The sequence below is a fragment of the Manis javanica genome, chromosome 7, assembly GCF_040802235.1.
Source record: "Manis javanica isolate MJ-LG chromosome 7, MJ_LKY, whole genome shotgun sequence".
NCBI classification, from domain to species: domain Eukaryota; kingdom Metazoa; phylum Chordata; class Mammalia; order Pholidota; family Manidae; genus Manis; species Manis javanica.
The window spans coordinates 55429152-55452682 of record NC_133162.1 but is presented as its reverse complement, the minus strand read 5'-3'; the positions used below and the strand labels follow the sequence as shown (position 1 = coordinate 55452682).

At 38.2% G+C, this 23531-nt stretch overlaps 1 protein-coding gene and 1 long non-coding RNA gene across 8 annotated transcripts in view; one reads left to right on the top strand and one right to left on the bottom strand.

Moving 5' to 3' along the window:
* ANK3 (ankyrin 3) overlaps positions 1-23531 on the bottom strand; it is a 661312-nt gene that overhangs the window by 107692 nt on the left and 530089 nt on the right. For 5 of the 7 annotated variants that reach the window (XM_073241010.1, XM_073241012.1, XM_073241007.1 and 2 more), the window contains 5 exons: positions 20260-20358; positions 20074-20172; positions 19450-19545; positions 15495-15567; positions 15269-15331 (listed from right to left, as the gene is read on the bottom strand). In XM_073241010.1, coding sequence (XP_073097111.1) covers positions 15269-15331; positions 15495-15567; positions 19450-19545; positions 20074-20172; positions 20260-20358 — 430 coding nt within the window. Of the gene's footprint in view, positions 1-4626; positions 4681-15268; positions 15332-15494; positions 15568-19449; positions 19546-20073; positions 20173-20259; positions 20359-23531 lie in introns of all 7 variants that reach the window. The other 2 variants (XM_073241006.1, XM_073241011.1) reach the window with 1 other exon arrangement.
* On the top strand, positions 15-15232 carry LOC140850412 (uncharacterized). The gene is made up of 3 exons (XR_012133237.1): positions 15-3710; positions 11588-11633; positions 13079-15232. It is a non-coding gene; the product is annotated as an uncharacterized lncRNA (long non-coding RNA).

The following is a 23531-nucleotide window of genomic DNA, read 5'->3' as shown; positions in this document are numbered from 1 at the left end:
TGGGCCTGGGCGGGGGGGGGGGGGGGGGGGGGGGGGGGGGAGGGGCTCCTGCCCCCCAGGGGAGAGGCCGACTGGGCTGGGGCTCTGTCACTTTGCTGTCACACTGTTTCCCTCTCTGAGGCTCCTGGCCTCTCTTCTCCCTGCTCCACCCTGTGTATATTGGCAGGGGAGGAAAAACTAGTGAGACTTCTGCATCTTCCATCTGGCTACGCTGGAGGGGCAACTGCAATTGCTTTTTTCTCAGAATAGCCAGAGAATAAGGCTAGAAAGTAAGTAAAGGGTTTTGAAACTGTACTGCTGGAAGTGGTGTGAGGCACTCTTTCAGGATGGTGCATCTCTCTCTTCGAGTGTTACCTAAATACACAGAATTTGAATCTGTAGAACTGATAAAGTGGGAAACAGATTTGTTTTTCCTGGATAAATGTGTAAATAGGTGAATAAATAAACGATTCATTTCATATTAAGATGATATGATGCCTGGTGCTTTAATTTGACCAGCAGGCCATAATCAACATTGTAAACATGCAGACATAGACAGGGAGCCATTTATAATGCTTTGTGCATATTAAAAAATATTCCCAAGCAAAACAGGGATTTCCAACTCTGTAAAGAATGTAAGGGGAGGTCATGGTTAAAACGGAGAAAATACCTGAACCTTAACCTGTTTTCCGTACCTGCACTTAAATTCCAAATTACTGAGCAAAGCCTTACTCAATGATGGTTGTCACTCAAACTTTCTTGCAAGGACTGCACTGAGAAGGTTCCTTCCTGACATCTTGGTCAGCCTCTCTCTGGCCACTGTTCTTGACACACATCCTACCCTTCTGTTATACAGAATTGTTTCTGTCCCCAGAATTCCTGAAACTCCTTAGACTTTGAACCATTACACAGGGTGCACTCTCCTGATGAAACCTTTACCCCTCTTCTTCACCCGAGTGATTTCTCCAATCTGACTCTCTCCAGGACTCCTCCCAGCTTGGACTCACTGTCTTGTTAGGTGTTCCTCACATGAGCTTCCCTTATCTGAGTGAACTGCCAGTAAAAACATCTGCTTAGTTTCTCCCGCTGGATAGTGAGATGCCCTAGATTAGGAACCAATTTTTTTCTGGGCCTGGCCTATTGTAAGTGCCCCATAAATACTTTTGGAATTCATGATTGCTTTAACTAAGGGAGAAGGTGGTGGTGTGCTTTTCCTCCTACCTACATGCCACAGCAACTTAGCACCACTCTTTTTGGCATGTCAAGCCTGATGACTGATATACAGCAAAATGCCAATAAAATTAAGTTTCTATTCTTTACCCATCCTTCTTAGACTTAAGAAATGGTCACTGAAACCAAAAGAATCTTGGAGTTGGGATGGGAGTGGGAGCTGTCAATACATTTGGCCAAAGACTAATAAAAACAGCCTTATGACATTAAATAATTAGGTATTTATCACTTCAGAATGGTCAAAACACTTCTTAAAAGGCACAGAATTTAGAAATAAAAGCAACGATATTATTCTAATGCAGTTTTTGCATAGTAGGTACTCTGGATTCAAATCCAAGCTTCATCTTCTACTGATAAGGTGACCTTTGGAACAACGTTTACTCTAAGTCACAATTTAAACCTCTACAAAACTGGGATAGTAACCCTGCCTCTATCCTAAGATCTCTTTGGGGTAATTAAATAAAATAATGCACAACGTAAGGGCTCAATTAGCACTAACTGGTATTTTTAGTCTGTAACACAACTTTCAGTGCCCCAAAATAAACTCATATAGTTAGCATTTAAATTTGTTACTACTGATACTTGTAAGAGCAAAAATGCAACCACAGTGGCATGTCCCTGCTCTCCCTGGCCTAAGCCAGAGCCTGGTTCATCACTCGACAAATATTTGCTGATTGAATGAATGAATGATAATAAGAAAACTCATTTTCCTTTCAATAAACAAAATATTCTATAATTATTGTATAGCACATCACACTACTATTAGGTGAATTACACCGAGTCACTTGTGAACTGCCTTTAAACCATTCTATAATCCAAAAAGATCTGATTAGTAGAAGCTTCTGACCAACAGGTACAAATTGTGTAAGCCAATAAAGGAAATTCTATGAATCACAACACTCATACATCAGATATATTAAGTCAAAAAAATGTATAAACATATATATATAACCAAGAACCACAAATTTTCACTTCCTAAGAAGTACTTGTGTGGGTTTATGTTTCCTAGTATTTCACACAGTCGCTTAACAGTTGTATTATAGGTAAACTTGGCTATTTTCTGGCAAAGAGGGTGTGGTATCTAGTGTTTAAACATGTCGTTGCTGCCCTTTCCAGTGAACCACGTTTCCTTGTATTCATGGCCCAATGAACTACCCTTACTTGAATCTGGGTGGCTCAATTTTTGAACAATAAAATACAGGGGAAGTGATTTTGCATGATTTTTGAGTTTGATTTTAAAGAAACTTTGCTGTTTCTGCCTAAGTCTCTTTGGAACACTTGTTTGGGGGAAGCCAATTCCACTGTTAAGAAATTTCACTACCATGAGACCACCGTGCTGTAAAGAAAGTCCAGGTAGTTATATGGAGAGGTGGCATGGAAAGAGCGAGAATCCTAGTCAGTCCTTGGCTGTTCCAGACATTCTAGTGGAGGCAACAGCCCTTTGAATGAAGAGCCACAAGGAACATCCTGACGTTACTTCCGCCTCCACTGCCATCTAACTGTAATCTCATGAAAGAGCTCAAGAACTCCGCTGAGCCCAGTTAACTCACACAACCATGGGAGATGATGGCAATAAATTACACCACTGAGTTCAGAAGTGGGTATAATAAGTAGTGGAAACAGAAAGGAATGAAAAAGGACAAGGTTCAAAGGTAAGTCAAAGAGGTCACACAACAGATGCCTAATGCATTCCGAATAAATTATAGTTAGTTCCATAGTGCATTATATGATTAGTATAGACAAAAGTCCAGTAGAAGTACACTGGTTAATGCCACTAGAAGAGGCCTCATCTATTTAGTATTGACTTTATGCCTTTCAAAATAATGAGTACTGATGTACTGTTATTATTGTTAACCCATTACTGACAATAAAATACCAGAGACTGGAAAAGTTTACAGGACAACACAAAACACCCCAAATCTACCTTGATTCCATTACTAACTAAATAGTAAAAGCCATTCAGAGGCATTTCACTTAATTTCCCAACTATTCCCTCTTCTTAGTCCTCCTATCATGCCTAAGTTAGGAGAAGAGGTTTCCTGTACCACAGTCAACCTTTCAAAGATCTATACACTTAGTCTACCAGGAAATAATACAAAATAGAATCAGGAATAAAGGAGAGAAAGACAGAGAACATATTACATGATTATCAGGACTATGGTTGGTCAAAAAGGTGTACCTTCATTCTTTTTTAGATTCTAAGTCAAGGGTCTATGTCAGTGCATGGTGGAATATACCTGAACCAACTTTCTTGCAACCTTACATTATGCCCACTAATAATTCTTCTTATGCTGAATAAAGGAAACAGTTCTTGGCCTAATATCTAAAAGTGTTTTCATGCTCTAGGAGTTCTTTTCTTTCCTTTTTTCCTTGTGTGTAGTTTTTTCTAATTGTCTCCCCCTTTAGGCCATAATCAAGGAATACTTTTGTTGCTTTTCCAGGAGTTGAGAGCTGTTTTCCCATCTGGCTGGAGACTAGAATCGTAAAGAAAGTTCCTTAAGGTAACTATGCCATATTATATTGCCAGAAACTTTGCCCAGAGTGCTTAATTCCTCTGCTGTGAAATGTAGAATCTCCCCAAGTTATGTATTTTATAACATTATAAAGCTGAAATTAATAAAACACCTCCAGGTGAATTAATGGAAATCTTCAAAATTACACAGGATTTTAAAAAAAAGAAAAACTAGATTAGAAAGAATAAAGAGGAACAGATTACACATTAGTGATTTATTAGGAGTTGGTTTCTTAATAGAACTCAGCAAATCATCTTACAGACAAGCAGTTAATGATCAGAATTTAGAAGAATTAAATTAACTGTGCTTGTTCTGAAAAAAGTGATTTTTTTGATTATCACACAGCAGAGAGGAAGTGAAAACCTTCAACCATTTATAGCTTACATTATAGACTAGTAGAATGAGATCACATCATTACAATCAATACTAATATTTATTGAGCATTTACTATGTTCTAGGCACTGTTTGGTGCTTTATAAGTATTACTTGAAGTAATTCTCACAATTACCTAATTCTCAGTTACCTAATGGCAGTATTGATAATAATGTTAAAAAACAGAATTGTTATCTCCATTTCAAGATAAAAGAAAACCCAGTTCACAATGGTAAATAAGCCAGCATCACTTAGAATATGGGAAAAACTGAATTCAAAATCAGTTGACTTAACTACAGAACCTTACTTTTAATTACTGCATTATGTTGTGCTATTGAAAAAATATTTCAAGAAATTGGGAACCAAAATGTAAACTGATGACAGGGATTCTTGTCTGTTTTGTTCCATGTCCACTGCCCAGAACAGCACCTGGCACATAGCAGCTGCTCAATCAATGTGTGCAAGAAAGTCCAGTGATTGCCTTTGGAGATGGCTGTTATATTATGAAGTGAGGGAAGGGAGGGAAACTTACTTTTCACCATAAACTCTTGTACTTTGGAAATTTTATACCATGTGCATCTATCACCTATTCAAAAAATGAATAAAATTAACAAAATAAAACAAAAAGAAAGCAAAACACAGGGACTGAGATAACTCACATAAGCTGCGTGTTCCATACCCCAGAACAGGTATTTGACATACTCAGGTCTGCCAGGCAGATATTACGATGTATATTTGCACCAACAAACATCCAGAAAATATGGAAAGGAAACTCAATACTCCACAGTATTTGACCCTACTTCCCGCTTAAGAAATGGGACAGAAGAAATGAAACAACAAAGCAGGAAGAAGGAGACGCACATTTTTAATTTGGTACTTCTGGCCCTCCCCAATGTTCCAAAAAAGTTATTCTCAACCTATAGGATGTAGTTGAATCTCCTGAAAATTTGCATTTTTAACAAATTCCCAAATGACTCTGATGCTGTTGGTTCAGCGATCCCACTTTGATGACCAAGGGTTTAAAGAATCCTTGCTAATCAAGGTCAGTTACCTAATGGCAATATCGATTCTACAGAACTAAATATCTATTTTCCTGGAGGGAATTACTTGAATAATTAAAATACCAGCTTCAGCAACTGAATTCAATAAATCAAGAGCAAGGTAGGACCTTGCTAAAATGCAGACACTGATTCCATAGGTCTAGGGTAGGCCCTCGGATTCTGTGTGCGTAACAGCTCCCAGGTGGCTGCAAACCACACTTTGAGTAGCGAGACAATAGGGCACTGGGTTAGGACCTCTGTTATGAGGAAAGTTAACTATTGCCTTTGAGGCATTTAGTTTCCAAAGAGGTTAAGACCAGGACACAAACAGAAATACTGCACTACTAACTCCTGTTTGCTACAATTTATTTAGTGCCTCGTATGTGCTAGACTTTGCACTAACTGAGCACATCTCATTTAATCCTCAGCCCTAAGAAGCTGGTACTATTATTTCCCTAATACAGATGAAGAAACAGATTCAGAGAGGTTCTGTTTTCAAAACTCATACATTAGTTAGTGGTCGAGTTGGATTAGAACCCACAAAGTCAGGTTGCAGAATCCAAACTTTTAACCATGGTGCTACAGTGACAAAAGATGTGCTAGAGAATTTACAAAGTATCCTAAAAGCTCAAAAGAAAGCAAAGGAGCTAAGCAACTCCCTGTTGAGCCATTAATCCCTTTAGAGATGAGACAGATCAAACAGCTTACTTTGTTTTTTTGAAGGTCCAAAAAAGGGATATACAAATGCTGAGAACCTTGAAAATATATTCCATCAATTCAAAACTTTATACAAAAGATACATATTTTCCCTAATAGACAATAAATTTTAGACAATAAATTTTTATCATGGAGAATCCAAGTGACTGTATGTGCTCAGATGTCTTTTTCCTCAATCCCCAGTGTTTTCATTCTCAGGAAAGTAAGGAAGCAAGAGCAGAAAGGAATAGGAGTATGGTAGTGTTAGGACCCCATCCACACAAACTTTACTTTTTAAAGTTTTATTCTCTCCTAGGATTACACAATAAATCATGGGAAAAAGTTACTTCAATTCTAAATCTGCATATATTTCACCTATCATTTTGCAGTTTGGAGCAAGTGCTTGTATCAAGCCAGGTTCCCTGTGAATATCCTGAGAGGCTGATGAGAGGCAGTGACGTGGTATGTCTACTTCAAGGAGTTCATGCGTGTAGTACAGCATTCCTGTGTCGTCCAGCTGGGGGACCAGGGTGACACTCATGACTTCACTATCTTCTGGGATAGTTGGAGGCTCAGAGAGAGGCTGAGAGTCCCAACACCAAGAGGAAGAATGGAGGGAACTAGCTCTCTCCCAGCCCTGTGCTCTCCATGGGCCCTGCAGGCAGGAAGCAGCAGACGCTGGGCCTGAACTTATAACCCTCTGTTTTCCTGCATTTCCTGGTGGCAGTGGTTGTTCTTGCAAAAAATGAGTTTTAGAATATAATATTTTCTTGCTTTCCTTCTGAAGAGAATAATAGGATGAGTCGAGAAAATTGTTAGATGTACAATGTATGAAATAGGTGGTTTTAGGAAGGCTAAAGAAGTATGCATAGTTTTAAGGGATTCATGCACCTCTGGTGGGAGGGCCATTGCTGTGTTCTTTCTTCCTTTATCTAGGTCTAGGTGCCCGTAAGATCCTTGCTTTATAAGGGGCCAAAAAAGGTATCAGGCTTGAATGGTAACCACCACCAAGAACAAGTTGCTGTTACCCCGCAGAACAAAAGACTTTCTGCTCAGGCTGATTTTTTTTTAAAGAGAACAAAGTCAATTTGATTCTTTACTCATATATACATTATTCTGTTCTTCATGATTGGAGATGCTTCTTTTTAAAAACTGGATAGCAGTTTACTGCTCCTTAATTCAGGCTACATATAGTTTCTAAAGTAACCATGTATGACTCAGTGTTGGAACTTTTCCAGATGCAGCAATGAAAAATGTCCCCTGTGATCTCAGTTGGGTTAATAAACAAACCCATCTCAGAAAGGAAAAGAATTCCATATCTTTTCTGTAAAAGGTAGAAAAAGACAACACTGAGACAGACACTATAACTTTTTCACATTTTTATCAATCTCCTTAATCCTAACCCAGAAATTACCCTTAAATCATCTAAGTAAGATTGGATATTACACTGACTTGGTCAAATAAACACCTAGGACTAACAGAATGCAGGTAGAAAGGAGTACAAGGTTACTTACACTGTTCACATTATCTAAAATCTATGGCACATATAAAGACTAGACAATGAAAAAATTACTACCCCTGTGAAATCAGGTAGTAAAATACTGGTTCTTAGAGAAATCAGGTAGCTCAACGCAAGGTGGCAGTGCCATGCCAACTGGTTCTATTCATTCTTTTGTACCTATTCATCTAGCCTCATCCCTGTATCCAGATCTCATTAATCTGGGCTCTTCATTACTTAGGTGTAAAAGGACTGAGTGGACGAAACAGAAGCAGGTTCGCTGCACTTGGACCGTGTATACTTGGTGGCTGGGATCTGACCTTTTCCTCCTTCCTTCTCTCCAACACCTTTCCTTGTGCAGGGCCAAAAAAACACCCACCTGTTGGTTTGCTCTGTATTTCCCACCTCTGCCTAAAAGATGTGTACACACCAGGTGAAGACAGGCAGAGCCTGTGTCAGTTTACTCTCACCACCCTCCTCGTCCAGGTGGTCAGCCCACCCTTCCCATCTGTGTCTTCCCTGGCTTCTCTGCCCACCCAATGCCCACCTGTTCTCCATGCTGACACTCCACTTTCCTCCTCGTGTATAAGGGTCCCAGTGTGTGGAGGGGGAGGCTAAGGTGCTCAGATTAGGACCCACTTCCACATGAAGCAGGTCAGACTTTCCAGGTAGATGGGCAGGGACTAAAATAATTTGGGGATGAGGGAGCATATTCAAAATTACAACATGTTTTAGTAGAATGAAAAAGCAGCCTATTGTTCTTAGTCAATAGGCATGCTTATCACTACGGGCCATCTCTTAAAGCAATCCCTGTTCCCATTCCTTCACAGGCCACTCCAGCTACTCGCTCTACCACAGCTGGGGAAAACAAAAAGCAACCCCCCCACCCCCCGCCCCACTACATCTGAGCTACTCTATTCTATGTCTACAGCCATGAGGCCATGGGGTCCCACGCTGCCTGGCCTGTCTGCCTGGGCCTTTCCCGGGAAGTTCTCAGGGGCCTCCGCTAGAACCTCTTCTGGTTTGCGTCCTCCGCCGCTCACTTGCTCGCCAGATCCTTTGGCATTTCTCTTCCTCTTTGAATGTCACAGTGCCCAGAGCTTTCTAAAACTGCTTCTCTTCCTCGCTCTTCCTGGGTCCTCATCCAGGGCTCCTGTGACTCCCCTGCTTTGCTGTTTCTGACACTTTCACCAGAAAGTTTTCTGAACTTGCAACACTTGTTTCCAGTGTCTATACTTCTAGCCCTTCCAAAACTGTCCACTTGTCCACATTGTATCTATTAAACTGCTTCCTCTGGAGGCCTTTTTTTGAATTTCCTTGTCATTTTTACCTCTCACAGAGGAGAAAGTTGGAGCAAAAAACTAAATTCAAATTCCAATTTCCTTGGCTCTGAGAACCTGACCAGATGTCTTAAACTCTTTGAGCTCATATTCCTTAATGCAAATTAGGACTAATAATACTTTGTGGAGTGTGAAATTAGGACTAAGTATAACTTAGGAATGATAGTAATAGTAATGCTCTCAGCTACTTTGAGAAAAGTAAGCAAGCTGGGGTACCTTGTAACTAACATTTATTGAGATCTTTGGGCTAAATCCTTTATACATGATCTCTTTTAAAACTTACAATAACCCAACAGTTGTGGGACAGTTATCTAAATTACCATGTACCATTGATGCTAGAGTAGAGGTTAAGGTCAGAGAGCTGACAAAAAGCCCCTGCACTGACTTCTAGTGTTTATTTCAACTTTTTTGGGGGTATCTGTATTAGAGGTGGTGGCTACTTTTAGCATGAAATGTAGCAACCATGCAGATGAATACATAAAATGCAAATGCACATTTTAACAAATGATTCTAAAATAAACATCATCTAGGTTAAGAACTAGATCAGCACCTCAGAAGCGCCCCCCTACCCCCCATGCCCCCACCATCCTAACCACAGCCTCTGCTTCCCTCCTCATGGTAATCACTTTCTTTCTGATACTCTTTTCTTTGCTTTTAAAAAATATAGTTCCACTATCTAATTTCATAAATTCTAGTGTAACTCTTTGGTGAATTCTGTTGTCTTTGCATAATGTGCAACAACAGCTACTATAATGCTAGGTCTCCACCGTACAGAAACACATACATGTGAGTATCAGGAGCCAGACATAAGAAGGTTCCTAGCAGCTTTGTTTGCAAGAGCCCCAGATCAGAAACAACCCATATCTCTATCAGCAGAATGGATAACTTAATTACGGTACAGGCACACAATGGAATATTATATAGAAATGAAAATTAATGCATTACAGTTATATGCAACAACTTAAAAGAATCTTAAAAATCTATAAGCTTTGGAAGGTTTTAAAGTGGAGAATGGAATGAACATGATCCAGTTTGTATTTTTTAATAGATTGCCAAGGATGCTGTGCAGAAAGCTGAGTCTATGGGGGAAGAGAAGTGGAGATGTGTGAAGAGGCTCCTGTAGTATGCTGGTGGGTGGGATTAGGCTGGTGGCAGTGGGGATGTGGAGAAGAGAGAAATAAGATGTATTCTGGAAGTGGAGCTGACATGACTTGTTGATGGAGAGGATATGAGTGGTAAGAAAAGGGAGATCACACTTGGTGACCAGTTTTGGCTTGGGTGATTTACTGAGATGGAGAATGGTGGGAAGAGACTGTTTTGGAGGGTTTTAGGGCATGACAAGTTAATATATCTGGAGAATTTAAATGGAGACATGGCAGAGTAAGTGGACAGTATGGGTAAAAATCTCTAGACAATTCCAATTCCAAAGATAGGATACTGAAGATAGCACAGGCTCTGTTGTAGAATAAAGTTCCTCTATCCCAGCCCACAGATGTTTTTCTTTAGCTGGAAATTCTTTTAAATTCATTAACTATTCCTTAAGATGCAGACACACCTTGGGAGAGTCAAGATAAAGCTGTTTATTATTCAGTACATAGCCTAGGCCTACCTCAGTGAGATGGGGTTTAATGGAAGGAAAAGGGAGCACGGCAGGCAAATTTTCTCTATCCTTCCTGTTCTCAGAAATTTGTCCAACTGTCTTTCCTTGAGTCTCCCTCCACTTGAATGCACTGTCCAAACATGCACTGAAGATCTGCTGTGTGCCAGGCAGTGTACTAGGATCTCGGCATACAACAGAGAATAATATTTGGTCTCTGCTTCTGGTATTTCATTTTGACTTTAGTGCTGAGAGTAGCATGCAATTACATAATATCTATTTGAAAGATTAATTGTAAGCAGACAAATGTCAGGCAAAGGCCAAATATTATGATTTTAACAGGTATTTGTAAAATAGTAAAATTTCAGGTGAAGAACGACTCCTGTGTAACAACCATGACCACCTGTGGCAAGCTATTTGTCTAAGGCTTCTTCAGATCTACAAAGCTAAAAACATAATAGTCTTTATTTACCAGGATGAGGAGATTAGGACAGCAGGAGAGTAATTTGGTGAGAAGAGGTCCTTAGAGGCATTTGCCTAGTGGTTTTCTTGATATTCAGCTTTATGTCTCTCATAGTCATTTCTCCTACTTTTTCTGAGTTTCAGATTGTGCCAAATCAAATTCTGCTTATTCACTCCTAATTGAGAATACTCAAGATATGTTTACTACAACTATTTGCTTGTAATTCTTAAAACCTATTCTAAATTATGTTCACATTTATTTTACTTGAATTTGCACCTTGGGCTGCATATTTCTTTTGCCAAGATGGTCTAAGGAAGGTATATTATTTCTACTGTAGTCTTACCAAGGTCTTTAAAAAATAGTATTACCTTGTGATAATTTCTAAGAGTATGACTTGTTCCCTTTCCTAAGCACACATTTTTTAGAAGCTTAAAAAAATACATTCTTTGGTTCTTTAAGGAAACAGATCATGTTAGGGTAGCAATAAAAGACATGAGCTAAAACCACAGACTGTCAGATTTGCCTTCTTGTACGGCTCTGTGCCTACCCTGATTGGGTAAGCCCCTCCACATGTATCTGGGCTTTGCTTCCTCATCAATATAGTGGAGAACATGGGCTATATGATGCTGACCTGCCTTTTCCATTCTTCAAAATCTGTAGATTTTAATTTGCTGTGACTTCCAAAGGGCACTGGATTTGACACACTGGTGAGCTGAGCAGGACTGTCATCATCCCTTACATCTCTGTAATATCTTGATGAAATTTTATTGCTTCATTTTATCTCAAATCTGTATCTATCTGATAATCATGTGTCCTTCTGCCACGTGTCCTTAGCCTCTTTTTTTCTTTTAATATTTAGTGTCTGCATTTGAACCTGAAAGAGATTTTACAGCCCTACGAAAATGGTAAGTGGCTGAGAATTAAATAATTCTTCCTAGCAAGGGTTTGCCTCATCCCGTTGTATCATAAACCTGTAGAGTTGAGTCCTATTTCACAGAGCTGCCCTTTTGGTTTTTACTCTCCATGCCTTAATTCCATTTCTCATTATGTCCCATCTATACTTATTTAAATCTGTTACTGTAACCAACCCACTAGAATTCTGCAAGCTAAAATAGCATATTATAGAATTCTTAAAATTTACAAAATACTTTCTGTAGGAATTTGAACTTAAAAATCAGCATTGAACCAGTCAACTGTGAAATCTCCTGGAAGAGGGACCCCAACCAGAAGTCACCTTGAATCTTAATCTCTATTTTCTTCTTTCTTTCTTTCTTTCCCTCTTCTTCTATCTTTTCTTTCTCTCTCTTTCTTCCTTCCCTCCCTCTTCTTTTCTTCCTTTTTAATTACAAACTGAACTGTAAAATATTAAGAATCCAACTGGCACTAGAATCAATGTTAAGTTTGTATATGTGCAACTTATTTTCTGGTTAAGAAGGCAGAGCACCAAGATACTTACGGAATCAGCTCTGCTTACCCCTTACCTGTATAATGTGTGGGCTTAAAAGCTGCCTAGGTAAGGCTGCTTTACCTCCTTTCCTTCTGCATTGCTTTGCTGATTCTTTGACCTTTGCTCTACTCTGTAACTTGGCTCCATTGCTCCCATGGGTCCTTAACTGATAACACTGTCTACATTTGTTTTCCTTACATTTTTTGTGTGGAAGTAATCCAAACATTCTTCCACCTATACTGATTTCTCATAGTGGACCAAAGAAGGAGGTGAAAGCAAAGAAGAAAAAGGAAAAGAGAAAGATGGGGAAGGAAAAGAGAGGCCACTCTTGGCATTGCTCTCTTAATATTTACTTGATTTTTATAATTTAAGATTATATTTTCCCATATTCAAACAAACTCATTCTTCTTTTCTTTCTTGAGAAAAACTAACAGCATTTTTTTGCTTATTATTTTTATTTGCTTTTAAAAGCTGCTGATATCCTCAGCAGTGCAATAATCTCTTACCAGTTCTTGTTAAGACAGATATTCAAAACATCCTGGTGTTTTGTGGAAATAAACATTTGCCATTATTTCATGGAAATAAACAGTTTTATTGTCCATTAGGGCTTACTAAAACAGCAGCACCAAATTCAACTAAAGTAGCAAAAGCTTGGGCAACTATTAGGCAAATGAGTCAGAAGTAAAAACTATCATTAAAGTTGCAGGGAGCCTTTTAGAATTAAAATTTCAAAATGATTTGCTTTGGGATTTGGAGTAATATAGAAATGCTAGTTTATGCAGCAGAGAATCATGCAAATACGTGATAGGGCAATGTGGCTTTTTGTGAGAGCTCACGTAACCAAAATTTAGGGACAAATTAAGTGGGCTTCATAATCTCAAAAATATCTTGATCTTTTAACAGATTTTTAATGTCCTCCATGGACAAGCAACAGCCCGGCAACATTCAGCTTTGATCAGACTATACCTGGAGTTCTGTGTTCAGTTCTGGTCACCTCAACGTAAGGTGGATATGGGCACACTGGGATGAGCATAGGAGCCAGCAGTGATGGCGAGGGAACAGTGGTGATCATATAGCTTGAGATTTAAAAAAACACGAAGAAAAATGAAGGTGTTTTTAAAGATCAGAAGGATTGTCGCATGAAGAGGCAGATTTTGTTTTAAATATTGCCAACTGTATCAGAGCTTTAATTAATGAAAAGAAGACTGAATCAGTGAAAAGGACACTCAATAAAATAAAGAATTTCTAAGGTCATCGCAGTTCACGATGGAATAGGCAGTCTGGGAATTCCCATCATTTGGACAAAGGGCCTCCCATCAGCAGAGGATTTTACAGAGGCGACTCCTGCACCAGATGGCTGTTGTTCACACTGAGTGGCCTTTAAGCAACCCCTTCTGACATTAAAGTCTACAACATTATGAGATCAAACGCCACGCAATTCCAAAAGCCCATGAGCACACCCACAAAGCAAGGGCCAAAGAGTCTAGAGAAAGATGGGTAAAATGAGAATTAAGTTTGCTGTTGAATTTTAAATTTCCAATCTGAGATAAATCTAAAGGACATGATTGTCATTTCTAGTTACACAGCTAGATAAATTATTTTCAAATGAAGGGATTCAAAATTTCTCCTGTTTTAAAATTTTTTTTCAAAGTATTGGTTTGGTTATTTGGTGACTACATATATAAGGCTGTTACACAGTCGATTCAAACTTGGCCTCTCATCCGTGCTGCAGTTTTGGGACATTTTGTTAAAAACTAGCATAGTTTTAGGTCTGTGAGTGTTTATTATATTTCACAATAATTTCGTTTGAAAAATGTACTATTGATGTGTTTTGTGTTTGTACACATCTATGTGAGAACATCACTTTTCCTTTACCTTCTACACAAAGAAATTGGTCTGAAAATGTTGCATAAGAAGGCATTGAAATGTAGTATGACAGTAAGGCATGTTATTCTTAAAATCCTAGAGATGATACAAATATCCAATCAGAGATAGGACAGAGGTAAACATATAGCTGATGTTTTAGAAGAAAAGAAAGAAAAATGAGTAAAAGTCTTTAACATTTATCAAAACAACGAGACAGGTGCTTAAAGAATGTAGCTCTTCCTGGCACGCAGTTCTCAGCCACAAGACCCTTACATTAGGCAGTCACTGAATTAATTTTTAAAAATTAAAGTGACTGGATCAGATATGCTTTTTCACTATGTAGGTTTGCAATTAAATTTGTACAAATCAAAGAAGGAACCAATAATTAAAATAGGGAAGATTGCCTAAAAGTAGACAAAGACTAGCAGCACTAAGACTGATCCAAGTGGAAAATACTACATGAGAAATGGTAAAGGAGGGGGAAATAAGATAGAATGTGGTTCTAGAGAGACCAATGATGCAAGAAAGAAACAATTATTAATACTAGTGTAAGTAAAATTTCACTATTTCAGTAAAACTCCAAAATTTGCCATCTTTACGGTATTTATGCACTATGAAAATGCTAGCTTTCCAATAAATCTTTGAAAAATGTCATTCTTTAATATGTCTGTCATGATGTGGTCAAATGCATTGATTTTTAAGTAGGGCAGAAAATAAACACTTTGTTTTAAGCACATGAAATATAGCTACAATCATTTCTATTTTGATCTCTTATGAAATCAATATTGAAAATTCGCATTTTGAAAGCAGTTTTCTTCAGGTTGAGTTTTCATTTTTCAGGTTCAAAAACTACAAAGCTTAGAGTATATTTTAGAATGGGCATTTAATACCTTATCTGTAAGGCTACCTTCTCTTATTTATTTAAAAAAATACTTCAGCTATAAACATTAATCCTATTTCCCTTTCTACAAATGGAAACAATAAAAACATAATCCAGATAATTAGTGACACTTGTATTTTCAAGTTGGAAAATAGGTTTGAGGAGGAGGATTCAAAGAGGCGAAAAGAAGACGGTATTACCAGGTACATGTTATTTAAATGATACATCAATTAATAATTGCAAGATAAAATGAAAAGTTAGTAATTCAAGGAAGTGTCACATTTCAAAGATAAGAAATAGAAGATAAAGCCAGTAAAGTTTTTACCACAATAAAAATTCACAAATACCTTCTTCCACATCTGAGATATATTCGCCATCACTGAGCATTTCTGGGGCATTGGCTTTACGAACTGCATGATTTAAGTGAACAATGTGAGTGTATGAAAAATGCATACTCTTGATACTACAACAGAACATGATCAATGTTTCTAAAAACATGTTTGTAATTAACTTTCTTTAGGAAACAAATACACAGTCACTCAATTATTATGAATTCAAAGCGCGTTTTCATACCTTCATCATCGGACATATCAAGAACTTCATTCATTGTTTCTGGAACATTCATTTTGTGCTTCTCAATGATAGTCTAGTAAAAAAAAACCCAGGCATTTTAGTGTAAGCATAATGCACATTTTAATGAGACTATTAATTTCTTTCTAAATTAATAACTTGGCTTATTGTGGGACTTCTGTGTTGAAGACCCTTAAGTTCCCACATACAAAATGATATCAAAATTGTAGCTCTAATGTCCTTACCATGTACACCGCACAGAATGAATACAAGACAAAAGAATTTCAGCAGCAAAGCACACCAGGTTAAGATATTTTGGTCTCTCATAAGGCTTTTTCAAAGGAAAAAGGGAGATACTGCTTCTCCTAGTTCACCGGTATATTTTTTCATGGTCTGATCATCCTGCTACCCCATCCCATCAAAAGTTGTGGCTGAAGATGAGCCACATGAATATAAGAACTGTTTTCATTGCTTGTGTCAAGCCAGCCACTAATTTGTCTTCCCCTCCAATGTGCACATTTGAATTCCCAGAATAAATCAAAACATTAAGACAGCATAAATTCTGTAATTGTTAAAAGTATGTGTGTGAAGAAAGAATTTTAGAGATCACACATTTGCAACATCATTTTAACTGCAACATTTAAAGCATGATATATCACAAAGGCCTTACTGAATCTCACCTGCTCTTTCACCTATATTGACTGTATCTGTCCCAAAGACACTGATGGCATTACTTGTTAGAAAAAATTAATGACTTAATGTTTTAGTTTTAAAATGTGTTCTCTTTTAATCCAAAGCATATGAAAGGTTAATGGTACAAAGTAAGATACATATTTAAATAAGCCAATTGAAAACAAGCTAGGCTCTTAAAACTAAGATACAGCACAAACTCATTGTTTCTCAGGGACAATATTTGGTAAATGTGATTTACATCCCCTGTCCTCAATTCTTGTGTTGTAATAAAGCATTATTTGGTATCCCTTCCAGCATGTAGTAATGCAATTGAATATTAAGAAAAATTTTTGTATTTTATATTAGAACAGATTTAGATTTACAGAAAAATTGTGAGTATAGTACAGCATGCTCACCAAGTTTCCCCTATACACAAATTACATTTACATTAATTATATACCTAATATAGTTACACTTACATTAGTATGGCATATTTGTCATAATTAATGAACCAATAATTAAATAAATTATTAATTAAAGTCTATATTTTTTATTTCAATTTCCTTAGTTTTTACTGAATGTTTTTCTGTTCTAGGACCCAATCCAGGATACCATATTATCTTTAGTTGTCAGGCCTCCTTAGCCTTCTAGGGCTGCAACAGTTTCTCAGACTCCCCTTGTTTTTTAGTGACCTTGACAGCTTTTAGGTGAGCTGGCCAGGTATTTTGCAGGAAGATCCCAAACTTGGATTTGTCTCGCATTTTTCTCAAGATTATATTGGGGTTGTATGTTTCCAGGAGGATGACCACGTAGGCCAAGTTCATTTGCATAACATTGTATCAATGGTACATACTATCGCCATAGTTTACCAGCACTGATGTTAAGCTTGGTCACCTGGGTGAGGCAGTTTGTCAGCTTTCTCCATTGTAAAGTTTCTCCAGTTCCCCTCACTTCCAGACTGCTCCCTTTGGAGGGAAGTCAGTATACTCAGCTCACACTTCTGCAGTTAGGAATTATGTTCTACCTCCTTGAGGCTGAAGTATTCCATAAATTTTCTGGAATTCTTTTGCCTGAGAAATCTGTGTCATTGTTCCTATTTATTCAGTCATTTCTCTATATCCGTATGGATGCATGGATATTTATCTTATACTTTGCCTTATACTCTAATACTATTTTATTTCATTTATTCCAACCAGTCCAGCTTTGGCCATTGGGAACTCTCTGTTGATTCCTGTGTCCCTTTGGCAAATTCCTATTATTCTGTGTATGCGTGGTTTTTTATTTACTTATTTGGTGGGAGGGAACTTTCTTGCTTTTTGGCACTACAAGATGTCCCAGGCTCATCCTGTGTGTCTCCTGCCCCAGTTCTAGATTCAGCCATTTCTCCAAGAAGTCTTGGCTCCCTTTATTAGACAATGGATTAGAAAGCAGTATCTGAGTGACAGATGTGCTCTGCTCATCGCTACTGGGGGAATTAAATATTTTAAACAGTGCAATCTAAATAGCTTAATTCATATCTATTGAATATCAGCTTCCAACTCTGCTGTGATTGTAATGTCATGAACAAAAGCATCTTTCTCAGAATTACATCACACACACACACACATATATATGGAAGACACAGTCTTCTTTTTAGGGTTTTTGTAAAACAACTGTGTGACATACAGAGACAACGGCTGCTGGGGCTTTTGTAACTGTCCATGCAAAGATCCATCTGTGGTGGAGGTTGTGCTATTTACTTAGCTTGAAATCAAGGCCTCCACCCTGAATTGCATCATCCTCATCTAAGCTAGACAACATGGAACTGCTAAAGCAGAGCTGACAAGGTGGTGTCTCAGCCTGAAATAAAGTCCCAAACACCACACTTCTGGGCAAGTCTTAGGGACTCTGAGGCACTCTTTTCTAATCAACGTGAGCACTTCATTTGGTGGAAGTCTCATTTACTTCACTTGGTAAACTGGACCTTTCCTGTTAGCATGAGCCCTGATTTCTCTGTCTAGCAGAAAGTCACCTGACAGAGTCAGCGATGACACTGAGAATGAAACGGCATGATCCCTGTACATATTCTATCTTTTATGGGGAACAGGAGCCTTAAAACCCTGGTCTCTCAGTAGATCTGAGGCTGTAACTTTACTTTCTCTGTCTGTAATCTTATTTTTTCCCAGAGCTTTTTTGATATCAAACAAATATTTTGAATTTTCTTAAAAGGTGACAAAGTTGTTTACATTCAAACAAGTAAGATTTATATTTTGAACTAATATACAAGTTTCAATTCTCTAACTTGGAACAAAAGCTTTACATATTTATTGCAGTGAATTCAAATCCTTCATAGCATTGTGACCCTTGACCATTGTTTTAATACCTCCTCCTTCTCCCTCTGCTTCCCCCCCCAGAGTGAGCTACACGGGGTAGCTATAAAATTAATGTTAATGAACATTGTTTTAACCCTTTTCTCGAGAAAATAGATTTTAAGATAATGAAATGGTCAAGAGGTATATGAAAGCAATATGTGGGAATTTATCTCTATACAAACTATACCTTGAAGTTAGAAACATGCTCTGTTGATAACCATTGCTCTAGTCCATTAAAGCTACTATCTTTTGCAAATTATAATTTCTCTCTTGTGATCAGCAGGCTTATTTTTTAGATTCTGAAGACTGCACATAAGCAAATAATTCAACTGGTAGGTAGTTATAGAGTCCCTCAGCCCATGTTTTTAAATATGAAGCACTGTGTGTACAAACTGTTTTCAGACGCTAAGCCTTCTTCATGCTGGAGGGTGGCCGATGAGAAAAGGAGGCAGAGCTGGTAATTCCAAATGTCCCTGAGTCCTAAATTTACATTGTACAGAGTCAGTCTCCAGCCTGTGGGTTGAGTCATGGAGTCAGGAATAACCTGAATAAGCCTCTGATATGGTGCAATATCTGTTCTTGATTCCTAAGTTACCAAAACCCGATGCAGTTCACAGGCGCCAGATGGGGTTCAAAAGAAATGACTTATTCTAGAGGCTGTAGCTTGTAAAAGTTTCTGATGCATTAAGGCCTCCTGGTAAAGATTTCCTTTAAGTTTTAATAAAATGTCCTATTGTTTTTCCTATGAAAGTTCCAGGAGGTAAGTGGAAGAGAAGTAAGAGTGGTAGTAAAAATCAGTTTTGACCCTACCTCTAAGGTTTTATTTTTATAACAATGTAAAATATTTTTTACAGTAATGATGATAATGTATTCATTATCAGAGCTCTGGGAAATCTACAGTACTAGAACCACTCTTAGTGTAACGCGTTGCTTACCGTCGTGGTGGTGGTCTCCTCAGTCACCACCTTCAGGGTGTCAACCACTGAGATGTAGCCAAGCCGACGGGCGATGGCTAGGGCAGTGTTCCCATTCTAGCAAGAAGGAAATGTGGACAAGGAATTAAGGAGCCATTCCACACATCTCAGTGCCTGTATGTTTCCACACATTTCACTGTACAAAACACAAGATGAGCAGCTCATTGGCCCCATCCCAGTGTCACACACACAATGCTATTTCACTGGAGACATACCTTGCACAAAATCCACCTAACCTGCTCCTACTCATGCAGCAGAGTCTGGGCTGCTACAGATAGAATCCAAGAGGCTTTATAATAGTTTTAAGTAATCAAGGAAACAAATATGTATTTCTTCTTATGTATGTCCTTCCTACTAGGTGGCAATGGATTAGTAGTTTTCAAGTGTGAAACACTAATCACATCTCTCTCTCTGCACAGCCCACAATATAGCTTTGTCCTTCCCTTCTCCCTACTGAACGCTATGTTTAGGCCTATCAGTGAAAGTAAAAAAGCAACACTGGTGCACAACAAAAGATGTAGTAGGAAGACACCAGCACCAGGCCACTTCCCCTTCACCCCCACTTCGTTGGCCCTTCACTCTTACCACAGTGAGCTCGTTGGGGGAAGCACTGTTCTGAAGGAGGACGTTTATTATGTGTGTGTGTCCCTGTTGGGCTGCTTGATGTAGCGGTGTATACCCATTCTGTCGAAGGAAGATGGAAAAAATGCTCTTACTTCCTTGGGCACAAAGTCAATGATTTTGATGGATGCAAAGGAGAAAGGAGTTTACCTTTGTTTTGGCATTAACTTTTGCTGAATGCTGGAGCAGGAAATTAACGATCTTGATGTTCCCATAGTGGCAGCCCACGTGGAGTGGTGTGTATCCCATCTGTAATTATGTTTTTGAAAAAAAGAAACCTCATAAGTGTAAGTTTAGTCATAGCTATCCTAACAGGAGGAGCACAGACATTATGTAACTTTTCTTTTTGAGCTGGCAAAAAGTTTTTTCTCCATCTGTTAAAAAAAATGCCCTTCTCAGAACTAGTCTTAGGGATAACAAACAATACCACATCAGCCATAAATTGTTATTTAACTTCCCAAAAGGCTCTCTTGCTTCAACTCATTTTATTCTCATACTTACTTTTCAAGGTATGAAGGAAAGACGGAGCAATTGACAGCCTGGACAGACTGATTGAGAGGTTTCTTGTGGGTGGACATGAACAGTGTTATATGGACAGACTTAGACTAGAATTTATTGAACATTCTACTATCCAGAGGCGCACAACTGAGATAAAAAAATTGTAAGTGGCTAAATGATAATGCCTGGCAGTAAATGATTATCAGAGTGCATGAGAGAGACAGGAAGCATGGCAACATTGAAGTAGGAGGCTGGTGTGAGCTCAGGAGGTTGAAGAAGTTTGAACCTGATCTTGGTATATATGCTGTAGGTAAAGTCTTCTGCCTACCTAGCTGGAGTCTCACAGTTTGAAAACCCCTGATTTAGACAGAACAATGGAAGGTTGATCAAATTAATATCCACTGATTCCTGAGGAGCTGTAAGTTCTACCTATAAAGAATGTAAAAATATTTTTAAAAATGTTACATATATGTGTGTGTATACTCATTTTTAAAAATAAAGATATTTCATATATCAATGACACTTCAATAAAAGAAAATAGAGATATTTCAGATACCTTTCTAGATGGCCACATTGTAACAGACACCAATATGCAACCTCAGTGCCCATGTTCAATCTATGTTTATGACACTGGCAGCACCAGAGGGAGAGCATTGAGTTTAACATCTCTAAATGGTCGTGGGTCAGGGGTTGGGAGGTCTCATATTTTCAAGAGTCTGTATCCCATATCTGACGGCACTAATGTGTCTTTATGGTGACTCTATGCTGCAGACTCAGTGTTTGCATCCCCTGAAATTCATATGCTGAAAACCTCATCCCCAGTGTGATATCATCTGGAAATGCGATCTGTAGGGGGTAATTAGTTCATGAGGGTGGAACCCTCATTGATGGGATTAGTGCCCTTATAAGAATGGGATTAGAACTGCTATCAAGTGAGGATGCCATGAGAAGCTAGAAAATGGTCATCTGCAATCCAGAAAGAGCGCCTCACTGGGCACCAGATCTCCCTGCACTTGCTCTTGGACTTCCCAACCTCCAGAACCGTGAGAAAAAGGTTGTCCCGTCTATGGTGTACTTGTCACAGTGGCCCACTGATGAAGAGGTTCCCAACAAATGGATACAAATTTTAATTTGTAAAGGGGGTGACCCCAGACGTCAGCTGATTATGGAAGGTGATGCATCTCACCAGGGATGTGCTGCCCTAAATTGAAGACTCTGGTCAGATTCTGTTCCACAAACTGAACTGTCAGTGCCCACCCTGCCCAGACTCCTGCTGGTAAGCTCACCATAACCACGTATATATGAGCTCAATTTACAGCCCCTACAGCTACCTCATGCATGATGGGGCTATGTTTTTGGTGACCAGAATCCACTTGCCTACTTGGCAGAATTTTTTCTTGATATTGGGGAGCTCAGGATATTGCATTAGTAATCAGAATGCTGCTTAGCAAGGGAAGTATAGTTTTCTCCAGTTTTCAGTAAAATCAGCTTAACTAATTGAAGTAGCATTATTCCAACTTCAGCAGTAGAGGATTGATTGCAAGTAAAAAAAAATACAGAAATATTTAAAAAATCTAAATATTAAAGAATTCATGTTTTTAATCAACAAGCCTAAGGAAAAATTCAACAGTTTCCAATAGCAATTGTGCTAAATGCATTCGATTTTTTAAAAATAAATTTAATCATTTTAAATATCTTAATGTATACTTTCTATTCATCCACAAAGCTTCCCATCTCATTCCTAGTAAAACCTTAAGTCATTATAATGGACTATTAGGACCTACCTGATCTGCTCCCCACTCTACATCTCCCACCCATTAAATCTCTGAGCTTATTCCCTACTAGTAGGAAATAATCTCTTCCTTGTTTATTAGGCCAGGAAGCTGGTCTTGCTGTTTTACAAACATTGATGTATTTTATTAAAAATACATGTGCATGGCCGGTAAGATTCAGTTCACCTTTAGAGAAACCAAACAGAGGCTTCCATTCACTGAGGGGCACAAAATTCCCTTATTAAATGGCACTTGCACAAATATGCCCTAAGAGATGTGATTGGAAAAATTCTTTCCAAGTAGCAGTGATACATTTTGGAAAAATCAATCATTCTTTCTTAAATAGCTAAGAAACATAGTTCACATACTTTGCCTCCTTCACTATTGTCCACTTATACCACCATTACAAGATAAAGGTAAGTCTTTTCCTCCTTTAGGCAATACTGAAAGTTCTATTTGTGTAGGAAGAGCAAACAGGTGCAGATGGAATATTCATGCTGATGTTTCTTATCTATGGTGTCTTAGCAAGGTATATTGTTGAGCAGTGGTTAGGTATCTTACCACACAACATGGTTTGAGGGAGAAAGAGTGGGAAATCCATAATTATTCCACCACCTCCTAAAATCTGTGGTTCTCTATGTGCTTGGCGTAGTCTTCCTTTGTGAATACACCCACTCACAACTATAACTACTTTCTTACTTGGTTTATTTTAGTTAAACTTTTTTTTCAATTTTTATGTTAATGCTATTGTTTTAAGAAGATTTCTCTACTTTCACATGTTACACTATTACTTGATAATATGGCAGGTAAAGATAGCCAGAAGACTAAGATATTTTTATAACTTTTTTTGTAATTTTACTTCAGTATAGCTAATTGAGAAAAAGTACATTTAGTAACAAACAGTAATTTTTTCTTTAGAAAATAAGGCCTCAGTATTTAATACCCTAGAAGTAGTATACTTGAAAGTCTCAGCCCATTAAAAGGAGAAAAAGGTTGAAAAGTTTCTCCCATGGTTTTTTGCTGTATTGTTCCCCTCTGAAATCAGAGTGGGGGAATAACACCCTTCCCCCGGATACTACAGAAGAGTCAAAGAATATGGAAAGAATATTTTTGATAGGAGATACGTAAGTAGACTGTCATCTCTATCTCTAG